The sequence below is a fragment of the Vipera ursinii genome (genome assembly GCF_947247035.1).
Source record: "Vipera ursinii genome assembly, chromosome: 1".
Taxonomy (NCBI): Eukaryota; Metazoa; Chordata; class Lepidosauria; order Squamata; family Viperidae; genus Vipera; species Vipera ursinii.
In genome coordinates this window covers 53755741-53778978 of record NC_139512.1, presented here as the reverse complement: position 1 = coordinate 53778978, position 23238 = coordinate 53755741, and the positions used below count along the sequence as shown (strand labels likewise).

Sequence of the window (23238 nt, the reverse complement as noted above, 5' to 3'; positions counted from 1 at the left end):
TCGGGACCTGGCGGGTTGCTCCGTGGGTGTCGGCGGTGGACTTCGGGGCCTGGCGGGGTACTCCGCGGGAGTCGGCGGTCTGGCGAGTCACCCCGCGGCCCGTCCGAATGTCGGGCGTGCCAGGCCCGACAATCTGGTCATTAGCATTCTCTGAGAGCTGTTGAGGCCACTTGGAAGTTTATCTGTGCCCTAAGGGTGATGACAATGATCAGATGACTACAAAGAAATACAATCCTTCCAATCCTCTTCCACTATCCTATCAGAAGCTATTCTTCCATCCTCCCATCATCCAGTCTCAACTGTCAGTACCTATCCTTCCATCCCCCCCTCCACCATCAGAACTGATGAATCTTCTTGGATGAGAATGGAAATGTTTTCTTCTTTTCCTCAAGGAAAAAAATCAGTCCAGTAGTTGAGACAACTATGACTTGGATGACTGAGAATCTCCACAGACCTGCCAAAGTAAATTTTGTACATCTCTAGCCACAGATAAGCTATACTGTAATAAAACATTATCCCAACTTTCTACCTGAAATGAATACCCAAGATACTTAAATGAATATTAAAGCATGTATGTATACACACACACACACACACACACACACACACACACACACACACAGGTAAAATGCATGAAATAGTAGAATAAGAACTTTGAGGTTAAAACCTTTACACAAATCTGCCTTGAAATCCTGTGTCCACCAATTATTTGTAAGCTAGGTAATTCTTACTAGCAATTGATTATAGCAACCATACCTGGTGAGTATATTTATGTATGCAGTGAATGGCTTTCGTCCTCCAAGGTTCCACCATGTTGTCATCTTTCTTTTGCATTTCTTTAGCTAAATGTGGCTGTTTGAGTGGATATTCACAGTGTGTATCCAGGAGAGGGCAGTATTTTTCTATACCAGGTGTATAAAAGAGCATGCCCTGCTTAGACTGCCAATGTTTCTTGTAATTACTCCCAGTATATTTGTTGCTTGCTTATGAATTAACTTGCATTTATGGAACTAAATCATTCCAATCATTTAATTACACCTGAGGAGCTGAACTATAATTGCTTGCTTCCAAGTAGGATCTGATACGGCTTGAGCAGTATTAATTTGGTGTTTACTTTTCTGAGTGCTAAAAGCATTAAACTGATTGTGCAGTGGGATTACATTTTACTAATTGCTGGCATTCATTAGCTGGGTAAATGGTGATGAATATGACTGTATATTGTGAAGGGATAAAGTGGTGGTTTTAAATAGTATATTACTAGGCATATTAAGGCCCTGAGAAATGTATTTTAAAATACTCCAGAGATTATTAAAGACAGTAGTTTCTTCATTCTCTTATGGTAAGAATACTTTATTAAAATGCTGCAATTATTATGGATCTTTTTGTGCAATAAGCAGAGAAATGGCTTCATTGAATTCAACACATTCCTTTGATATTAATAACAGCTTTTCATATTTTGAGCTAATCCAAGAATAAATGAGGAATTTAGAAAAAAATGCCAATTCCAAATCAACACAATGGTACAAAATTGAAAAAGGCAAAGTTATTGCTTCCTTTGAGAACTTTTCTCAGGAGCTCAGGTGTTCTAAATGAGGGAGTTTGTCCCCTCTGCTGTTAGAAGCAGACGATACCTACCATAAAGGCCTTCCTTGAAGTATTCTGAACACTGAAACAAGCCCAGAACACTGAAGTCTGTCGTTTCATGTTTGGAAAAAACCATTCTTTTAAATTTCATAAACATTTAGTATGTGCTCACTTTGCACATGCTGATATAATTGTACTTCATTTTCCGATCATGTCAGCTACCTAAGTGATGAAATTTTGGCTTATTTTTACACTGATGTTTCTTATAAAATAGTATTGTTTCCTTTGCTGGCATGGTGGCTTATATAATTTAATATGGCTATAAATAGGAAGCCATTGGGAGAAATTTCATGTCGTGTGTGTATCAGAAACATATAGAGAAATCAGATGTGATCAAATTATGCAAACATTATTTATTACCAGTATTGTGAAGCAACAGAAAAGTAACTCTCTTTGCTTCACTGGAACTGTTGATTCTGTTTTATAGTAACTGTTGTCAGGATTTTGTTTTGAGAATTAGTTCTCAGTGCTACCATTGGATGCAATGGAAAGTAGAATAAATCACAATCTAACCGAACGTGTGAACAAAAAAAATATTTTATTGTGAAAGTCAATTTAATGTCACCTGCTAAAATAAACAAGTTTTATTGTCGTACTATAAACTTTTTTTAGTCATTTGTCTTGTAAATTCTCTGACAAATAAGGGCAAGGTATAGGTGTGCTCTGATATATTGTTTTAAGTTTATTTACCTAAACCTGGCTTTAGTTTAGCTCTGAAGTCTTGGAGCAGTACACAGAGTCTTTGCCAGATCAAACAAGCTTAGCAATATAGTACAAGAGAAGGACCAGTGAAATGGTAAATGACTTGTGAGATATTGATACACAGCCCCAGGGGCAATGCTAATGTTCAGCATTGCCTGGAATGCATTTGTTCTTGCCGATACCTTTTAAAATAATAATGATGATTTTTTTTATTTAATCTAAGAACGTAAGATTTGTGTTAGGTTAGTCATATCCCAGGCTTATCTCGTCCAAGATTCTATTCTTATAGTGGTCACCTAGACATCAGTGGAAAGCCAAATCTACAGGGATGAAGTGGTACCCTTCTGCTCAATTAGTGGAAAAATTAGCTTGGAGAGATGTGAATAAATAATATATAGCGAACATGATTAGTGATTAGCCTTATCCTCCATTAATTTGTATAATCCCTTTTTAATCCATTCAGATTGATGGCTGTCATTAAAACTTCTAGTACTTTATTCTTGCAATGGGTAAGGTGATTTTTTAAACTCCTGCCTTTCAGCTTCATTGACTAATACCTTGGTTCTTCCGGGGAACATAGTGTGGCCACAGGCTTGTATCTTCTAAACAAAACTTTCCATTCTCCATACTAGCAAAGAATTTTGGAAGCTGTCCGGCACCCACTGAGGATATCAGTGGGAAAGAGCAATTTATATGGAGCAAAGCAAAATGAAAATAACTACAAGGAAGCTGAAGCCATTTCAGTGCCTGTAATTTCCAGCTGTCAGATCAGAAAGAGACATTTTATTCAATATGTTTAATATAGTAAATATTTATAGTTGTAGATCATTAACATTGTGTGGAATAATTAAATATAATTAATATTTTATTTTAATATTATGAATTCTTTTTAAGGATTTATTTTTAAGGCATATAATATATGAATTGACATTATTAAAACAAAATGGATTAGAAAGTTCTTTTGATACTAAGTGATTCAACAACTGGTGATAATGGAGAATGCTTTGGTAATCTTATTAATGTGAAATATACACACAGACCTCTTGTCTATGTACTAGCATGGTTTCTCTACTATCTGATTGATGTAGCTGTTTTATTTCAGAAGCTCATGGGATCAGCTTTGGAATCTGATGATATAGTACATGAATGGACTCATAGAGTGTTTGTGTTAATGTACAATATTTTGTCAGAAACAAATGGCAGGATAATTCTCCCATTAAACCTGTTTTGGGAAGTCTGTGGTTCAATAAAATACAGAGGTATCATTCAGTTCTTTTTTCATCTAGCCATCTACAAATACTTATCCATTATTTCACATTTCAGAACCTCGGCAACCACTTCAGCTTCTGTACCTTTAGGGGTCACTATATCCTAAGAAAGGTTAAAAAGGTTCAAAGAGGTCATTGGGAGCATGTGTGTTTCTACCTTAATTAATGCCTGCCAGGATACCATTATGTTTTGACTTGAACGTAGTGAGCCATATAATCTGTTGATCAGTGTGAATTTCCTAAATTTATCAGTTGCTGTTAAAAATATACTCTTACCGTAGTGATACTCATTCATTTGAACAGCTAGTTGAACTGAGTTAAGCTTCATATTAATAAGAATTTCCATCTCTCATTTTAATACTTAGCTCTGTTTATGATTAACATTTTCTTATAACAATGTGCTTTTTCCCCTTGGGTTCTTTTGGAGATTTAGGATTAATTCCATGGCTAGTAGGATTTGTAACTGAAAATATCAAGGCAAACCCAAGTTTGGGGAGACTTACAGTGTTTTGTCCAGATTATTGATGCAAACTAGCCTTAGCATTATAAAAATCCTTTCTTTTTCCCACTACACTGCATGTGTTATAAACCTTCACAGAACCTAAGTAATTTAATAGCAGCATTAATCTTTCCTAGATGCATTTGTCTGTTAATAGAAATATGTTTTTATATAATATATTTGAATATGTTGACTCCTTATCACAATGACAATGGTCTGCTTTCCTTGAAGGAAAGACCTATCTTCTCCTAGAATCAGACATCTCCTTTAAATGTGGACCCCTCCCTTGTTCCACTTAAAAGCATGACTGTGGAAAGTGGTTTTTCAGTGTAGTGTTTACAATTAGGTAAATGAAACCTGTATTTCTTTTTAGCAATTGAAAATAGATGAAAGACATGGAAGACTGCAAAAGAGGGGTAAAGGAGGATAAAAAACAATGGAACAAAATAGGTTCTCAGTGTTATGAAGAGGAAAAATTAAAATTAAAAGTGACGTTGGCAAAAGTGCTTAAGGATGATGATAAAAGAGTTCAGGAAATAACAAGCTGACTTTTATTTGATACAGTATTTTACAGGTTTTAAAGCATGGTGGCTGAAAATTTAACCAGGTTTATTAGAGAGTAAGACCCAGTGGAATATTCGTAGTGCTTTGTGTGCTGCCCAGTCCAAAGGACTTTTCTGCCCTTTTTCCCTTTCCCTCTGTAAAGGTTTGCTTGAAGGTTTGGGAATCCTAAAGACACGAGTGACCTGGGTGAGAAGAAAGGATTGCCTCAGATCAGGCAGGGCTAGTTTGTGTGAATGAGAAACTGCTTCTGTCCATTTGGGACCATTTTTCACAGCATGTTTGAGCCCTTTTTATGTATCCCCCCCTGCATAAAGTGGGAATGCAAGGGTCTCTAGTGAGAGGGTGATAGAAGGAAGGGTTAAGAAAATACCTTTGCATGAATAGACTTCTTTTTCTATTCAATCCACTGCACTCAGTAAAACGTCTAAGTAAACATGGTTAAGGTTGTCTTGTTGTGGGGGTAGCCCCTTCGCTCGTACTCAGGAAATTCAATATATACATGCTGCACTGTTCAAAATCTAGGGAGGGAATGAATAAACAAGGGGGGAAAAGTTGTAATGTATTTAATTTTAAAAATATTCTTACCTTGGTTAAGACTTCTTTTTTCTCCCTTTTTTCATTCATTTATTTTATTCATTGTCCTGTTTAAATCATTGAATACTTTGGAGTCGATGTGTTGTGAGAACAGTGGATCCTGTGAGGTAAGTGTTATTGTTGGAAAATTGGAGTAGGAATGGATATTAGATAATAATAATAATTAATAATAATAATAATAATAATAATAATAATAATAATAATAATAATAATATGAAGAAGAAGAAGAAGAAGAAGAAGAAGAAGAAGAAGAAGAAGAAGAAGAAGAAGAAGAAGAAGAAGAAGAAGAAGAAGAAGAAGAAGAAGACGTTGGAAGGGACCTTAGAGGTAATCTAGTCCAACCCCCTGCTCAGGCAGGAAACCTTATACCATTTCAGGCAAATGGCTGTCCAGTCTCTTCTTAAAAACTTCCAGTGTTGGAGCATTCACCACTTCAGGAGGCAGGTTGTTCCACTGGTTAATTGTTCTAACTGTCAGGAAGTTTCTCCTTAGTTCTAGGTTGCTTCTCTCCTTGACTAGTTTCCATCCGTTGCTTCTTGTCCTGCTTTCAGATGCTTTGGAGAATAGCTTTACTCCGTCTTCTTTGTGGCAGCCCCTGAGATATTGGAACACTGCTATCATGTCACCCCTCACCCTTCTCTTCATTAAACTACACATACCCAATTCCAGCAACCGTTCCCTATATGTTTTAGCCTCCATCCCCCAATCATCTTTGTTGCTCTTCTCTGTACTCTTTCTAGAGTCTCGACATCTTTTTTACATCGTGGTGACCAAAACTGGATGCAGTATTCCAGGTGTGGCCTTACCAAAGCATATGATATGTTCATCACTGTAAGCTGTTTAAAAAAATGAATAAATATAAATAAATATTATTCCTGATAGCATCCAACCTATATAAAGCAACACACACACTTTCTACCTTTTAAAATACAGTTTGTTAGATATAATCTCCAAAGTACTTGAAGGCAGGACAAGAAGCAATGGATGGAAACTAGTCAAGGAGAGAAGCACCCTAAAAATAAAGAGAAATTTCCTGACAGTTAGAACAATTAATCATTGGAATGGCTCGCCTCAAGAAGTTGTGAATGCTCCAACACTGGGATCTTTTAAGAAGAGATGGGACAACCATTTGTCTGAAATGGTCTAGGGTTTTTGCCCAAGCAAGGAAGTGGACTAGAAGATTTCCAAGGTCCCTTCTAACTGCTATTCTATTCTATTCTATTCTATTCTATTCTATTCTATTCTATTCTATTCTATTCTATTCTATTCTATTCTATTCTATTCTATTCTTTTGTATTCTATTCTATTCTATTCTATTCTATTCTATTCTATTCTATTCTATTCTATTATTCTATTAATTAGTCCATGCATATTAAATACAATTGCTTATTGCCAAGACATATTTGCTTCTCTTAATCCTGCATTTCTATATTTTAATGTACACTGGGTATTTAGTGTTGGGACTAGTCATAGCTAATCAGGCCTAGATTAGATCCACTGAAATCAAGTCAGTCACGATTCCTCATATTGTACTGATTTCAATGGATTTACTCCAAAATTCTAAACAGTCCAAATGGCCAAAGTCTGCTCCATTAAATTCAACTGGCTGAAGTAATTCTATAGCTAAACTGCACTTGTTTCAAAATACTCACTGCTTAGGGACGGGTGGTGGTGGTGTGGAATTGGAAATCCTAAGGAATACTGAGATTCCCTTAGAGTCCATTGTTTGAAGTTAATCCTATCTTCAGCTGGCTTAACGTTGTGCCAGTGTTGTGTTTGGGAGAGTTGGGTATCATGTCTTCTCTTTTGCCTACCTCATTCTCCATGTCTTTTGGCTCTTGTCCAAGCAATTCTTCACCAGCAGAACAGTTTTGCTGGCACATCTTTTTGCCAGCAAACCTCAGGGTCAATTGGCAGAAAATGTTTTCGGCTGGCAGAAGGGGATAGTGGCCAAGGGAAATGATTCATTCTTCATTTTTACACCCTCCAGCCAATGCATCCAAGTTAGGTTAGTCTGGATGAAACCCCAAAGCAATTGGCACTGTACATTTCTGGAGTTGTCTTGTATTCAGTGTGCTTCTCCAATTAAAATTACAGAAAATTATTGTATATAACATAAGCATCTGCTGTTCAGTAGATTGGTAGCATTTTACCCAGAGGTATAAAGTTTAATTTTAGATTGCTCTAGCATTACTACAGGTAGGATGAGAAAGAGCAGAACAAAAACCAGCTTATGTCCCCTGAGGGTGCATCAGAGATGAGATGAGTACCAGAGATTTTGCCTGCATGCTCAATAACCTTTTCCCCTGCAAATAAAGTTAATTGGCTCATTATTGTCAAAAGTGGCCTTATCTTTAAGAAGTCTTAAAGTACAAAAGTACAATCATTTGTAGTGTGTCCTTTTGTGTTCTTGGGTCAAGGCATGCTTACCTAATTTTATAACATCAAATCTGTCATATTAGCATTAATATTGGGTATAAGGAAGGATTTCTGTTTAATTAAAGGGTATCCAGGGATGTAACCCTGATTCATTTAAAATATAGATAATTAAGATTTGGTGAGTTGATTAAAGCATATATAATAAGAATGTGATCTGTCAAGTATCTCAGTAAATATTTATAAAATATGTGTGCATGTATTATGTGTGTGTGTTGTGTACATGATACATATGTTCACCAATATTTTCTTGCCTTTGTGTTTTTTTAGACAACATCAGTAGTATGTTTCCTAAATAAACCCCACAGCCACTATGTTTGGAAATTATGTGATAAATCCATATTGATTGTTATGAGATCCTGAACTTCTGTGTTTAAACTAACCTGCATTACACTGAGAGATAAACAGAATATTTACTTATCCCTTATGAGCTGCTGCTGATATGTAAATTTATTCTTTCACTTTGCACAAATATACTTTTGAGCTACTGCTTAAACACTTCAAGGTCCTTAGCTAAACAGTTTTAATGATGCTTCCAATATTATGAAAGTGTGACATTTGATTAATACTCTGTGTAGTTGTGGTGCTGCTAGATAATTGATCACTTTACTGTTTATATCCATCTTGACATTTTTTTTTATCAGCCAAAGGCAGGTTTCATTTGGATTCTTAATCTGAGATTTATTTGGATCTGGAAGTCATAGCTGGGGTTCCCACAGGAAATGGTCCATCTACCAACAGATTAAATGGCAGTCCTGCAATTGTTAAGGGAGCTTTGCATTTTACACACATGCAGACTCAACTACTCAGCACTGTGCAGAAAAATTAAAGTAGTAACCCAGGTTTAGGAACAATGTAGCTAAAAAGTCCCATATTTGCTGAATGACAAAGGGTTATATAGCAGCATTTTCATGTTATTATTCGTGCTTGAATTTCTTGTTTGCTTTGTTGAGTCTGCTGACGAATACTAATAAATGCCTGCTACAATCCAGACGGGAGATGCCTGGCAACAAAGCTATGCGGTGGACCTCCCTGATCTTCTCCAGTTCACAACCTGACCTTTTGAAAAATTGCCTGGGCTAAGCTGCAGAATTTGGGTGTAATGGTTATTGTTAACTCCAGCTTTAGGATTTATTAATTTGTGTGATCAAGATTTACCTATACTTCAAAGTTCCAAAAGACCAAACACAATCATCCGTCCATTAGAGTTAACATTGTGTTTCACTGAATTTACTCTCCCCCGTCCTATTATCTGTCCAGCAATACAGCTATTTTGATTGTATATGTCAGGTGGAATCTCAGAAATGCTTTTAAAGCACAGCAAAAAAAGATCTGTGGAGAATTGAATTTTTCCAAAAAAATCTAATCCTGGAAAATAATACTGTGGTAATGAATTGTGAAGAAAAAAAATAAAAAGCAAATAACAGGGAAAAGCCAGTGATATTTACACAGTAACTGCTTAATGATCACTCTTGACATTAAGTACTAAAATTAGGTTTAGCTTCAAAAATATGGTTATGCAGTACTGTACTATCTAAAGTAAGATAAAATTAACTAAGCTTAAGCAGCAATTCTATGCATAATTATGTGAGAGTAAATTACACTTAAAATGCTGAGATTCACTAAAGTGAAAGCAATTTTCAGTGGTACAGATTTAGAGTATTTTCCCTACCCCCAAGCGTTGTCAATTCCAGAAAATCTACTCAGCTTTATAACACTGATGTATTCCTGAATGTTTTGCTTGCTGCTTATTATGAGTCACTGATTTTTTTGTTAGAATTGTTCCGAATGTATTTCTCTAAATATATTTCCAGAGCACTTGATGTTGTGGTACAATCCTATGGTCAAGATTCAAAGAATCTCTTTATTGTAAGGACAGCACCATCACTCCGTTCTCTTGCTTATGTTAGTACCACTCTTCCTGTGTACCATATCCTGTACTAACTCAAAAACAGTTTTTCAAAGAGGAAAGACGATATAATAAAGAGGATGGAAAGCAATGAAGTCCCAGGGCAAAGCAAAGTTGCATGACTGTTTCTCTATTTCTGTCCTTGAAAAATGTTAGCAGAGAATTATGTCTACAAATGGCTTCATCTTTTTTTCCTCTTACTATAAAAGGGATTGTGGTGTAAACATACATTAAAAATAATGTCCATTGGTACTTTAAATAGTTGGTAGGCTCTATACATTTATTGTAGGGCAGCACGGTGGCTCAGCAGTTAAGATGCTTGTCGGCTGGGGAGTCGACAGCCCAGGTTCGAGACCCAAGCGCTGCGCAATGGGGTGACCTGTTCTCACTCCAGCTCCTGCCAATCTAGCAGTTTGAAAGTATCCTAATGCAAATAGATAAACAGATACCGCTTCGGTGGGAAAATAAGAGCTCTCTGTGATGTCATGCTGGCCACGTGACTGCGGAAACATCTTCAGACCGCGCTGGCTCAATGGCCTTGAAATGGAGATGAGCACTGCCCCCCTATAATCGGTTATGGTTAGCAGAGTAAAGTCTGCAGGGACTCCTTTTATACCTATACAGTATATCCAGTGCTTTTTTTGTAAAAGAAAAAGGTGCCGGAACTCACACATGTCATACAACCCGCCTTGCCAACCCTACAAGGTTCCATCCCAAAAAAGGTGCCGGAACTCCATTCTGAGCATTCTATGAGAAAAAAAAGCCCTGAGTATATCACATATTTGCTTTTTTGTATTCCTGCTATCTCATTCTCATTATTATATTCATGTTCAGCCCAAATTTGGTATTCCTATAAATTATAAGACTACCCATAAAATAAAAATATGTTTTAATTATGAGCTCACGGTACAGCAAAAAAGACTAAGGGATATTAAGGATCAATGTATTGCACAACACTTCGACTTATAAGTTACAAAGATGAAGCTGGCTTCTAATGTGGTTTCTCTAGAATTGTTATGTAAAATGAACGTTTTCACAAATGTAGAAATGGTCTTCCCAAACAAGTAAACATGGAGAGCCTGTGTAGTGAGGGACTGTATGCCCAGCTATGCTGGCTGATTGCAAGGGGTGTGTCCTGAAGGTGGGTGATTGCTTTTTGTAGATGATTGAGTGACTGCTCCCTACTGAGTAAGCAGAGGCTGTAGGGAGGAATATGTGGAAGTCACATTCCAGGAACAAACTTATTGAGCTAGTGGACAGAGAAAGTAAACAAGAGTTTGCCAATAGAGTTAAAAAGGAGTCTTTAACCATTTTTCTAAGTGGGTAGTCTAAACTTGCCTAACCTGAGAAACAAGAAGAAATAAAAACCTTATACTGATAAGAAATAAAAGTGAATTATGAATGGATAAAACTCTGCAGTCATGTCCTGTAAGTTTAATGGCATGCTTGCATTCATAGCTGGGTGCATATATGTGCAGAAAATGAACATTTGTTATATCGCTTTAAGAAAAAAGAATAAAAATTAAGAATGTTGGAGTAATGACTATCTACCCTATGTAGCTGAGAGAAGATAAAGACATACTAGATCAAACAGGGAACTGCTGGCAGAGATACCAATTCTCCAAAAAGAAAAGAATTCAATGAAGAGTAAGCCCAGTAGATGAAAGTGATGATGAGAAGAAAGCAATGTGGAAAGTGCTATACATGTTTTCATCTGAAAGAAACAGATTCTGAGCATTCAGGAAAACAAAAGAAAGCACAATAGAAAAAGAGAGAGGATGCTAGATTGAGGCAGTAGATATAATTGTTTCCTGAAAAAAATCAAAGAAAAGGAGAGAGAGAGAGAGAAGAGAAGACTCATGGTAGATGGTGACTCACTATTGTAAGACATTGAAATAGCTGTGCGAATGGATACATTGGCTTCTGAAGTGTGCTGTCTGACAAGATCAAGGATTAAGAATGTAGAAGAACAACTTCTAAGACTTATCAAATCCAGTGACAATTATCTTTTCTTGTTAATCCACATGGGGCCAAATGATAGGACAAAGAACAGCTTCAGCAACTATATCTGTGGACTTTAAAACTCTGGGAAGAAGACTGAAACTGGAAAATACGCGACTCAGTTTTGCTCTCATCCATCCTTCCTATTGGTAAAGAAGACTGGAAAGAGAAAGAAGATTATTGCAAATGGATAACTGGCTACACAAACAGGATCAGCAGGAGAGATTTGGTTTCTGTGGCCGTGGTCTTAGTTGTATGGTTGATGGATTATGTCACAGCAAGGGTTTCATTTCGTAAGACCTGAAAAAAAGTTGAAATGGTTTCCTAGCCAGATTACAGAACTTTCAGGTAGAAGAAATATAAGTACTATCATTAGAGACTTTAACACAGGCGTGTCCGACCTTTTAGCTTGCCTGAGCCACACTGAGTGAGGAGGAATTGTCTTGGGCCATATGTAAAATATATAATAGAGTTAATTTTTATATATATAAATAAGAAAATACCATTTAAAAATATTTTATTACAATTTTGTGGGACCACATTACTAGCTGTCCAAGGCCACATGCGGCCCACAGCCTACGGGTTGGACATGCCTGCTTTAACTATCCAGATAATTCTTGGAAAATCAACTCAGCCAAAGCTGCAAGATCAAAAAAGTTTCATGAAGCTTGCTTACTGTTTCATATTCCTAAAGGCTGAAACTGAGGAACAAAGAAATTGGCTCTCCTTCAGATTATGCTAACTAATAGGGAGAAACTAGTTAAATATATCATGTTAGGCTTCACAATACTGTAGAAAGAAAAATTGGAGCATGCAAGTAGTCCTTGCTTAATGACCACAGTTGGGAGTGGCAAATCCGCTGCTAAGCAAAGCAGTTGCTAAGTAGGAAATCTTATAACAATGTCAGCTTTCCAGTTGGAAAGGTACAATACCACTAGACTCAGTTTCACACCTTTGATTTTTGTTTACCTCCTAACCATTTTTCCACCCCTTTGGAATGCTCGAGTGCCTGCTTACTGTCTTATACACATTAAAAGCAAAGCAGTTGCCCTGTTGTTCAGGGATGGGAGCCGTGGGATTGTCACACAAACAGCTTAGTCTCTTGAAATCCCTTTGTCTCCAATCTCCCCATTTTAGGAGGCGGAGAGAAAAAAGGCAAGCAATTTCTGTTGACAATTTCTCCTTTGCCCAACCCTTTCAATACTTTCAATTATATTGTTCTCAATATGCAGAAGAGTAAACAACATACTCTCTAGAAATCCCTTTCTCTCTAATCTCTGTTCTGCAAGTGCAGGGATGTTAATCACATGACTGAAGAATACTGTTAAGCTTATAAATAGCCTCTAAAGTTATTTTTTCAGTAACACCACATAGTCATACACTAGATATCATTTCAAGGTCAGAAAATCTCCAAAATTGGAAATTTCTAAGAAATAAGATATTGGGACTACAATATTATTGCACGCCATTTCAATAAGACAAAAATGGAAAGCAGCTTAGAAAATCATTGTGCAGGAATATGAGCTTATGACGGAGATAAAAATTAAATGGACCAGATTGAAGGGTTCTATCTTTTTTCTAAGGGAGGCGGTGGCTCAGTGGGTTAGGACGCTGAGCCTGTCGATCAGAAGGTCGGCAGTTTGGTGGGTCGAATCCCGAGTGCCGCGTAGCAGAGTGAGCGCCTGTTACTCGTCCCAGCTTCTGCCAACCTAGCAGTTCGAAAGCACGTAAAAAATGCAAGTAGAAAAATAGAGACCACTCCGGTGGGAAGGTAACAGCGTTCTGTGCGCCTTTGGCGTCTAGTCGTGCCGGCCACATGACCACGGAGACGTCCTCGGACAAGCGCTGGCTCTTCGGCTTTGAAACGGAGATGAGCACCGGCCCCTAGAGTCGGAAACGACTAGCACACATGTGCGGGGGAACCTTTACCTTTATCTTTTTTCTTCCATATTTACTTATCGTATAAATATTATCATAACTGATATCATTTTTCTCTACTTTTTTCCTTTAAATTTGTATTTTTTTGCCAAGCAGTTCTTCACTAAAAATTAATGGGGGGAAATGGAAGAGGGGTGTAATCACCAAGGAGGTATTCTAGCAAGTAGATAGTATCTGTGGAAAGAAAGTTAGAAAGGCTAAAGCAGACAAGAGAAAATTTAAAACAACATTTTTTTTAATTATTATTTTTCTACAGACTATACCAGTAATGCAAACTGAGCTCAGAAGGACCTAAAGCAGGACAGTTGACAAAAGGAAGCAATGGCAACCTAGCCTAAATTAAGAAATGTTTAAGAAATTTAAGATTCCAAGAGCACATCAGTTACATGCAATTGTCTTAAAGGAGCTTGCAGGTGTAACCTTTCTTCAATCTCAGAAATTCTGAGTGATAGGTGTAGTGCCAAAGCATTAGAGAAAGTCCTGTGTTTTATCCTCAAAAGGGGGAAAGATGAGCTGTGTAGTTGCAAACTGATCACCTTAATATCAATGTAAGACAAAATTTGCAAATAGTTATTAGGCATTTAGAAACTAATGCATCTGTTCGCAGAAACCTCCATGGGTTGATCAAGAGCAAATCATGCTAAACTAATCCAATCAAACCAACAGCCCAACTACCAACCCCAGCTTCTAATATTGAAACATATCTCAAACTACCCCAATTTCCTTTTCTGACAGAATGCAGGATGCTCATGAGGATGCTATACATAATAGTACACCCTGATTTCAGGAAAACATTCAGACAAGTGAAGATAACATTAAAATTGGTCTGGGCTATATTGTTATTAAATGGTTGTGGAAGTGGTTCAACAATTGTCCAATTAATGTATTTAATTGGCTCTACATCCAAGTGGAGATATTGAGTACTGCAAATGCATGTTTTAGCCCTGCCTTGTTCACCCATATTGGTTAAGTGACTAGAGAGGAGGATTATAATAATAAAATAACAAGATGATGATGATAATGATAATAATAATATAATAATAATTATATAATATAATATAATAATAATAATAATAATAATAATAATAATAATAATAATAATAATATACAATTTTTGAATATGAACCACGCTCTACATCCACGAAGTGACATCGACAGGTTGTACCTGCCAAGAAGAATAGGGGGCAGATGGCTACTGCAAATCCACCAAACTGTAGAAGAAGAAAAATGAAGTTTGAATGATTATGTGAATCAAAGTACAGAAAAATTACTGCAGGCTGTGAAAACAGAGAGCATTATAAAAATAACAGAAACAAAAGCAGAATATAAGGAAAAACGGCTGAATGACATATTAAATAGATGGTAAACCAAAGCTTTGCATGGACAGCATTTGGAAAACATTGAAGGAAAATGTGATAACAAATTGACATGGGCATGGCTTAAGATGGGAACCATCAAGAAAGAAACGGAAGGCTTAATACTGGCTGCTCAAGAACAAGCACTACAAACTAATGCCATGAAAGCAAAGATACAAAAATCTACTGACAATCCAAATTGCCGACTTTGCAGCAAAATCGCGCAAACTGATTACAAAGCTAGACATGACCGAGTTGATAAACTAATCCACTGGGCATTGTGTAAAAAATACAACTTACCTGTGTCCGAAAAGTCGTCGGAACATAGGGTGGAAAAAGTTGTCAAGAATGAGAGGGTGAAGATCTTGTGGGACTTCCGAATATAGACAGATCGCCATTTGGAACACAACACGCCAGATATCGCAGTCATAGAGAACCGAAGCGTATAGTTGATTGATATCGCTGTACCAGGAGATGCCAGAGTCGAAGAAAAAGAACTGGAAAAAATTACAAAATTACAAAAACCTGGCCATCGAAACTGTGCGATTATGGATGAAACATGTAACAGTGATACCCATTGTCATCGGGGCACTGGGAACTATGTCCAAAAACTTTGCAAAATACATCAAGAAATTGCAGCTTCCTGCAATAACTCCAATAAAGCTATAAAAAACTGCGCTACTCGGAACATCTTACATTTTAAGGAGATACCTGGTTGATACCTAGGATGCTGGCAGCAACCCGTGTCAACCATTAGTGCCAGTCAGTTTGAGTGTTCAGTTGACTGAGTTTCATGTTTAATGAATAAAAGTTTTATAATAATAATATAATCAGAATAACAGAGTTGGCAGGACCTTGAAGGTCTTCTTGTCCAACCCTGTGCTCAAATAGGAAACCCCTATGCCATTTCAAACAAATGATTGTCCTATCTCTTCTTAAAAACCTCCAGTGTTGGAGCACCCACAACTTCTGGAGACAAATTGTTGCACTGATTAATTGTTCTAACTGTAAGGAAATTTCTGGTTCTGTCCATGAATAGTTTCCATACACTTTTTGTTCTGCCTTCAGGTGCTTTGGAAAACAGGTTGACTCCCTCTTCTTTGTGGCAGCCCCTTAGATATTGTAACACTGCTATCATATAATATATAATTAAGTTAAAAATATAACTATCACATTTGCAGGTGTCTCAAAGATAGAAAGGATATAAAATTATTTATTATTTAATAGTATTTATGTTCCATATATATTTTAGGCTGCAAATGACATACCGTAATTCCAATGCAATGGAATTAAAACACATAAAAACAACCAGGCATAAACAGGGGCCAAAAGTAAAGCAGTTCTCCAACAGATTCTTCCTAGATATTTATATTGGGCCAATTATTATTTTTTGGCAACTTTTTTCTTGATATATACTGGCACTGTGCCAAATAGAGCCTCAAATTAATTTGAGGACCGTGTCAAGATCAAAAAGTTGTTGAAAAGATAGGATATGGGGCAAATCCCAGCAAGGTGAATTTCCACAGAGGCATAATGTACAGACTTACATTTCAGTTGGAAAAATCGAAGGTATGAATATAGGCTAAAGGAGAACACATTGAGCAACGGTACACCTGGTAGGAATCTGAATATTTTGGCAGATCATATGGTAAATGTGAGCCAATAGGGCGAAGCACTGGCCAAAAGCAGTTCTATTTTTTTAATGAGAGAAATAAAGTACCAAGGTTAAGAAAAGTAATTATTTTCTGTTCTGCATAAGTCAGAATAAGACTGTTGCATCTAGTTTCACATTTTAGGAAGCTATAGCATGTTCAGTGGAGAGCAATCAAAAGGACAAGAGACCCAGAAGAACAGTGTATGAGAAATTGTTGGATGTATAGGTATGTTTAACCAGAAGAAAAGATTGCAAGGAATTATGACAGTTATTTTTGTGTATCAGAATGGCCATCATTTAAAGATAGAGGAGAATTGTTCAGTTGTTCTAAATCCTGGGTAAGAAACAAGGGAATTTAAATATTTCCCATATTTAAATTTGCAGATCATACAAAATTGGGCAGGGTACCTAATAACCTAGAAGAGGGAAGTAACACTAAAAGCTATGTTATAGGTCAGAGACATGGGCTGAAAATAACTGAATAAAATTTAAGGGAGATAAGCAAATTTCTTCACTTAGGAAATAGAAATAAAATTTGGCAGGTAAAATGTCTGAGAATGTGTGGGCACCTGGTTTGATAATAACATGTATGAAAAGAACATTAGAGTGCAGTTGATCACAAGCTGAACATGAGTTGGCTGTGGCTCATGGCTGCTAAAATGGCTATTCACAACCAGATCACATTCCCAATCCATTTCACACAATCTCCACCAGGATGGCCAAATTTAGTGGATTATGGGAACTCTTCTAAAGCTCCTTTTCTCTGCAGTTTAGTTGCATAGATGCAGTAATTCTGGGTCTGGATTTTTTATTAAACCAGCATTAAAATGCTCTTGGTTATACTTTATATTTTCAATCAGAAGCAGTATTATTAGATTGTGTTTTGTACTTAATTGTTTTTATATGATCTTTAATTAAAAAGTAATATGTTGCTATCTTCCAAATAGGAACCTTTAATATGGAGCAGAATTCTGAACAAAAGAAGAATGTCTCTTTTTCTGGTTGTCTGAGTTTTCCAAATTCTCCAGCAAGATTGCAGCCTACAAGACACTCAGCCATTTGGACAAACAAAGAACTAGTCAACTTTTCAGATCAACCCATAACCAACTTAAATGTTATACAAACAGAATATGCTAAGACTTTGCATTTAAAGAATATTGCTGTGCCTGACAATGATGAAAGGATAAGGTAAGCTTTCATTCTAGATTGAACACAGTATATTCTGTGTTTTTTACATTACTCTTTTATCTTTTCTCTCAACATTAAAAAAACGCTTAAGGAGTTAGAGACATAACAGTTTCACAGTTGTCGATGTACCAGGTTCTTTTTGAGAAGTAGCATCCAAAATGCTTCATAATTCCTCAAAATTTAACACCCAACATTCTGTTTTTTCAATGCTAAAGTTTGCATAGTATGTATTGTGTTGTAATATTAATTAGGTGTATAATGTATTAACTTATTATTGGTCAAATAGGTAAAATCAAATTGATGTAATACAAGTAGAATGCCAGTAAACCTGAATCAGTCATTAGCTTTTTCTCAAGTGTTTATAGGTTGAAAATATATGCAATGATGTTCATATTATGTTCATATTTTTATGTTAATAAAAAGCTAGTCAATCTTTTGGGGAAGTTGAAGGGCAACTTTGAACGTTTACATCATGCCATGATTCTATCACAGAATGGCAGCCTGGTGTTGCCTTGTCTTCCCACAAAATGGCTGCCAAGATAAGTTTGAATTAATCACAAACCTCCCATTAACCAGTGGATAAATTGGTGCAGTTGATCTGTTTCAGCAACCCGCAAAAGCTTTTTACCAAAAGGTAAACATAAAAAACATTACTGAATTGAGCTTGACAGCATCCATGCATTTTTCTTGGTATTATTAAGGAAATTAGTTCTTCCAAGATGTTTCTTTTATTTTCCAATCTACTCTTTGATCCTGTTACTGACCACCTCTATCAACCATGCTTAGGTGCTTTGCCTGCTGAGGCAATTTACTTTAGCAATTTCTAGCTTCCCTTTATATGTGTTTGTATGCTTGGGTGGGCCTGTTACTGAATATGGCCTGGGCAGTCAAGAAAATAAAGGAAAAACAGGGACATAGACAGCACCTTAAGAAATATCTACCTGGATTTTAATGGCTATAGTCACTGCCTACTGTTGAACACAGAAATTAAGGAAAGCTATTTCACTATGGCAGCTCAATATAGTATCATTTTTTAAAAAAATAGGCATACCCCTGATGCATGCCCCTGATGTTATTATCTTGAATCGGAATCAAGGGTTATATCCAATCCAACACTATCTTCCAGAGTACATTTGGAAAGAGCTCAGAGGAAGAAGAGTAAAATGAAATACTGTTCCAAGAAAAGTCCATTCAAATAACGTTAGGTGATAGCCCCGTTCTTTCATTAAGAAGCAAGCATGCTCAGTTCCTTGTAAGTTGTTACAACAGCTGGCAACCACATTATAAGCTGTTACATATAAGTTGTTTGTGAATGGCTTGGGAAAATCCACAATAAGTCCATTTGTCTATTTCCTGGTTCCGTAGCACACCTTTAGTATGAACAGTTCTCTGTTTTTTATTTTCATATCGTATATTGTATAGTCTAACTTTTTCTTTAGGCCACAGGTGTCAAACTCACCGCATCACTTGATGTGTTGTGACATATCACAACTTTTTTTGCATTGTCGGAGCTGGGGTGGGCGGTGCCTCCACATGATGCAACTGGCCCACGGGCCGGCAGTTTGACACCCTTGCTTTAGGCCTTTTAGGTTCATCCCTTTTTCATTTCTGTTACTTCTTCTCAATACAGTAGCAAGTGATGTGGGTTTTTTTTAAAAAACAACTTTGTTACTGAGATTTCTGAGAAGTAGAATTGAAGTAGGCCAATCTGCATTTTACTGTTTTAAATGTAATAGATGTCTTGAGATGCTGTGACAGCCATTTGAAGCAGTGGCAATATCTGAGATAAATTGTTTCGAAGTCCAGGACAGATGTCTGTCATTTCATGACAGATGCCAGGAAATGAACCTGGATTCACTCTAGATATTCTGCACTCAGTGATGACCCTGAATTTGGCCCATGTGTGAGTGATTGGAAGATCCTTTTGAATGTCAATTTCCCTTTCCTTTTTTTTATACAGTACTTCTACTGAAAAACAAGAAGAAAAAGTCAACTCTACGACTGCTAAACTAGATAAAGAAAAGAACATTGCATTTCTTTTAAATGAATTGGATGTTCTAAGGGCAAACAATAAGAAGGTACAACCTATTCATCTATTCACAGATATTCATATTCTTTTTTCTAATTGATAAGGTTCAGAGTTTGTTGTTGTTGCAGAATGATTATTTATGATAATTCATGACTTGTTGATTTTAGGATATTACTTCTGTTTTCTTGATGTGCTAATTTTCTGTAAAGAAATCAGCTCTATTGCAGGGCTTATGACTATGGTCTTGATCTTTTTGCCAAGTGTTTCTGACTTAAAGAAATTTGAGAAGAGAGAAATTGTTCAGGATATACTGTAATGTAATGAAACTTTCAGAATAATTTTAGTTGTATATAAATCAAGACAGATAAGGAATTACATATATATATTAACCTCATTAATCTACATCAGACATGTCAAACACAAGGCCCGGGGGCCGGATCCGGCCCGCGAAGTGGTTTCATGTGGCCCGCGAAGCCATCCTGGAAACGGCCCCCACTGCCTTGGCCCTGGCCCAGAGACCCTCCTCCTGCCAGAGACCCTCAGATCTGTCCCACTCCTGCCCAGGCCCCCATAGGCACCCTTGATGCGAATGATGTAGAGCTGGCCACGCCCACTTAGTAGGCCATTCGCACTCTAGCCACGCCCACCCAGTAGGCCACACCCACCCTGGCCATATCCACCTGGCCCCCTGAGGGCAACCGCAATGCTGATGCAGCCCTCAATGAAATTGAGTTTGACACCCCTGATCTACATTGATGGGTAAGAGACCCATTGTACGTTACTGAATTTTACATTTCAACTGTATTGCAGTTAAGTCTGTACAAACTCTTGAAAGTAAATTCACTACTGTATCCTATAAATGAAGATTGATATACTAATTGGAATATATTTTCTTCATAACGTTAAGATTTGCAACATATTATTTTTCAGCTACATTAGCAGAACTTACCTATCAAAATTTCTTATCAAAATCTGTTTGTAAAGTACAATTGAACCTTTCTCAAATAGGAAAAATTCTGAATGTTTTCTGAGTAGCAAAACAAAAATATTTGAGAAATAGGGTGAAAATCATGATTTAGCTTCAATGCTGAAAAATCAGATTGAATTATATTATTACACAAATTAAGCATTATTTATTATGAATCATTTAACTAGTTTTGCTTATAGTTCTTTCATATTTTGGAGCAGACTTCTCTATCTAATGGTCTTCAGTGACTATGGGGCTATAAACTTCAGGATTCAACATAGTCTTTGGGGATGCTGAATATGAATACTGGGAGTTGCAGTCCCAATTCCTCTGATGGAGTAGAAAGCCTTTGAAATCCATGCTAAATTAAGCTTATTAATTTTAATAGCAGTGATTCAGCAATGTTATTGTGCAAAAAGGATGTGAGACATAGACCTTGGGCTATGTTCAAATTCAAAAGTTTGAATTTCTGAAGCAACCTATGATATGACACCAACATTACAGGTGGGAAGGGATGGGTGAAAACACCCTGTTATCTATGTGGTTCTTTTCAGCTTCCATCTCTTCAGCCCTAGAAATGCTTTTTTTCTGAACTTACTACTCCACAATAGAGAACTCATTCAGTTATGAAATCAGCATTGACCCAATTACATAAATCCTACTCAGTTGTTTATGGCTGCAGTCTTAGATGCCATCCCATTCAACTTGGAAGAACTAGTTTTTCAGAAGACATACTGAGGAAGCGTGGCATCATCATATGTGTCTGTGTCCCAATACATAGTACTACCACAAAATACTCTTCAAAATGAGTGATGAGCAAAAAAACGTAATTATTGATTTTCTTGGAAAACAGAATTTGTTTTCCTTTTTCCCATAAGAAACAATTTATTTAACTTCTTTTCTCATATATCTATATATGTATATATTGTAAATTAAGATGTGCCCAGGTACTTTTGCATTTTATATTTGTATTTTACAATATATTTGTTCAATCCAGCTTCAGGATCAGCTGTGTGAAAAAGACAAGGAACTGAAGACACTAAAGCTAGACTTAGAGCTACACAAGAGTGTAGCAGAAGCTAAGATTGCAGAAACGGCTGCAGGTAAGCAAGCATTGAACGGATGGCAATATGGCTCTTGGTTGCTATATTGCATGGCCCCATTTGATATATTTACTAAAGGAGGGCTGGCTTAGCTTTTATATATATATATATGAGGCTATTTAAAGTTTCTTAGAAAATAGGTGGCTTTAACATCCTGGTACCGGTATTAGTGGAAGCTTTACCTGTATTCATACTGATTTTGGCATTAAATGCATTGTTAACACCATGTCAATCCAATCACAAAAACATTATTTGTTTTGTTGGAAGGTCCTGTACAAACAAGGGAAATAATGATTACCACGGTCACTACCTTTCCAGCCAGCAGTTCAAATACTCATTTATTGTTTTAGCTCATTCAGAGTGATGTTGCCTCCACACATCTTTGTTGGAGATACTTTATAATCCCCCCAATGGGAGAAATGACCCTCATTTTGATAGATGGAGAAATACGATTTTTGATTAATGAAAACCCAGCTACTTAAGAATGGTGGAAAAGTGGATAGATAGTAAGATAAATAGATAGAAAACAGATTCAGTTGAAAAAATCAACTTGATTTTCACAGTGTGTTTCATTAACACCAACGAAGATAGGTTAGTCACTGTACACCTTGGGGAAAAAATAGTTACCACAAATATATAGATTGTTTTGTTTGTTTTTAAAAGCTCTCATCACAAAACACCTGAATAATAGTTATGTCTGGATTATCAATCAACTATACAGTGCATGAACTGTTTGAATTAAATGCAACAAATAACGTTTGTTTTTTTAGGGCATTTGCACAGAATTTTGCCTCTCTGTCTGTAATGGTGAAATATTTTATTTTATATTCTTTCTTTGTCAATGAATCCTTGGAGGCAAACTGTGGATAGGAAAGCCACATGTTTTGATGCACAGAAGTAGAATTCTGTGCAGACTGTTGGTGATTAGGACTTACTAGTGCAAGGTTTCAGAGGCAATCTCTTTAAAGTACTTGGGAGCTCATGGGAATGGAGCTGTAATGTCAATTTGCAGACTTTAAAGCAGCTGTATAGTCTCTGGGAAAGATATGGCTACTTTAAGGTATCCAATATTCATAGCAAGGTACAAACATTAATCAAAGGTGCTAGTTCAGAAAAAGAAAACATGTTTTGGAGATCAAATCTAGACCACTGCTCAGCCTTATGGAAATTGCTATTCCATACAAGTGAGTTTAATATGTGTTTTGTTTCTTTGCTGAAATTTTATATTCATTCTCTGTCACACACAAAAAATCTCAAAAATGATTTTAATATAAAGTGTCTGGATCCAAAGAATTTTATCTTATTTTTCTTTTAAAAAATCTATCAAATGTTATTGAGATTTTCTCTTACTTTCTGTTAATTACTGTTCTTTACACATGGCAAAAAT

The 23238-nt window shown here is 36.5% G+C and overlaps 1 protein-coding gene across 6 annotated transcripts in view; it reads left to right on the top strand.

Moving 5' to 3' along the window:
* MIPOL1 (mirror-image polydactyly 1) overlaps nucleotides 1–23238 on the top strand; it is a 196080-nt gene that overhangs the window by 43786 nt on the left and 129056 nt on the right. For 3 of the 6 annotated variants that reach the window (XM_083361031.1, XM_083361029.1, XM_083361032.1), the window contains 4 exons: nucleotides 5346–5378; nucleotides 17512–17752; nucleotides 19713–19830; nucleotides 21746–21851. In XM_083361031.1, coding sequence (XP_083217157.1) covers nucleotides 17523–17752; nucleotides 19713–19830; nucleotides 21746–21851 — 454 coding nt within the window. In that variant the 5' untranslated portion in view covers nucleotides 5346–5378; nucleotides 17512–17522. The remainder of the gene's footprint in view (nucleotides 1–5345; nucleotides 5379–17511; nucleotides 17753–19712; nucleotides 19831–21745; nucleotides 21852–23238) is intronic. The other 3 variants (XM_083361027.1, XM_083361030.1, XM_083361028.1) reach the window with 1 other exon arrangement.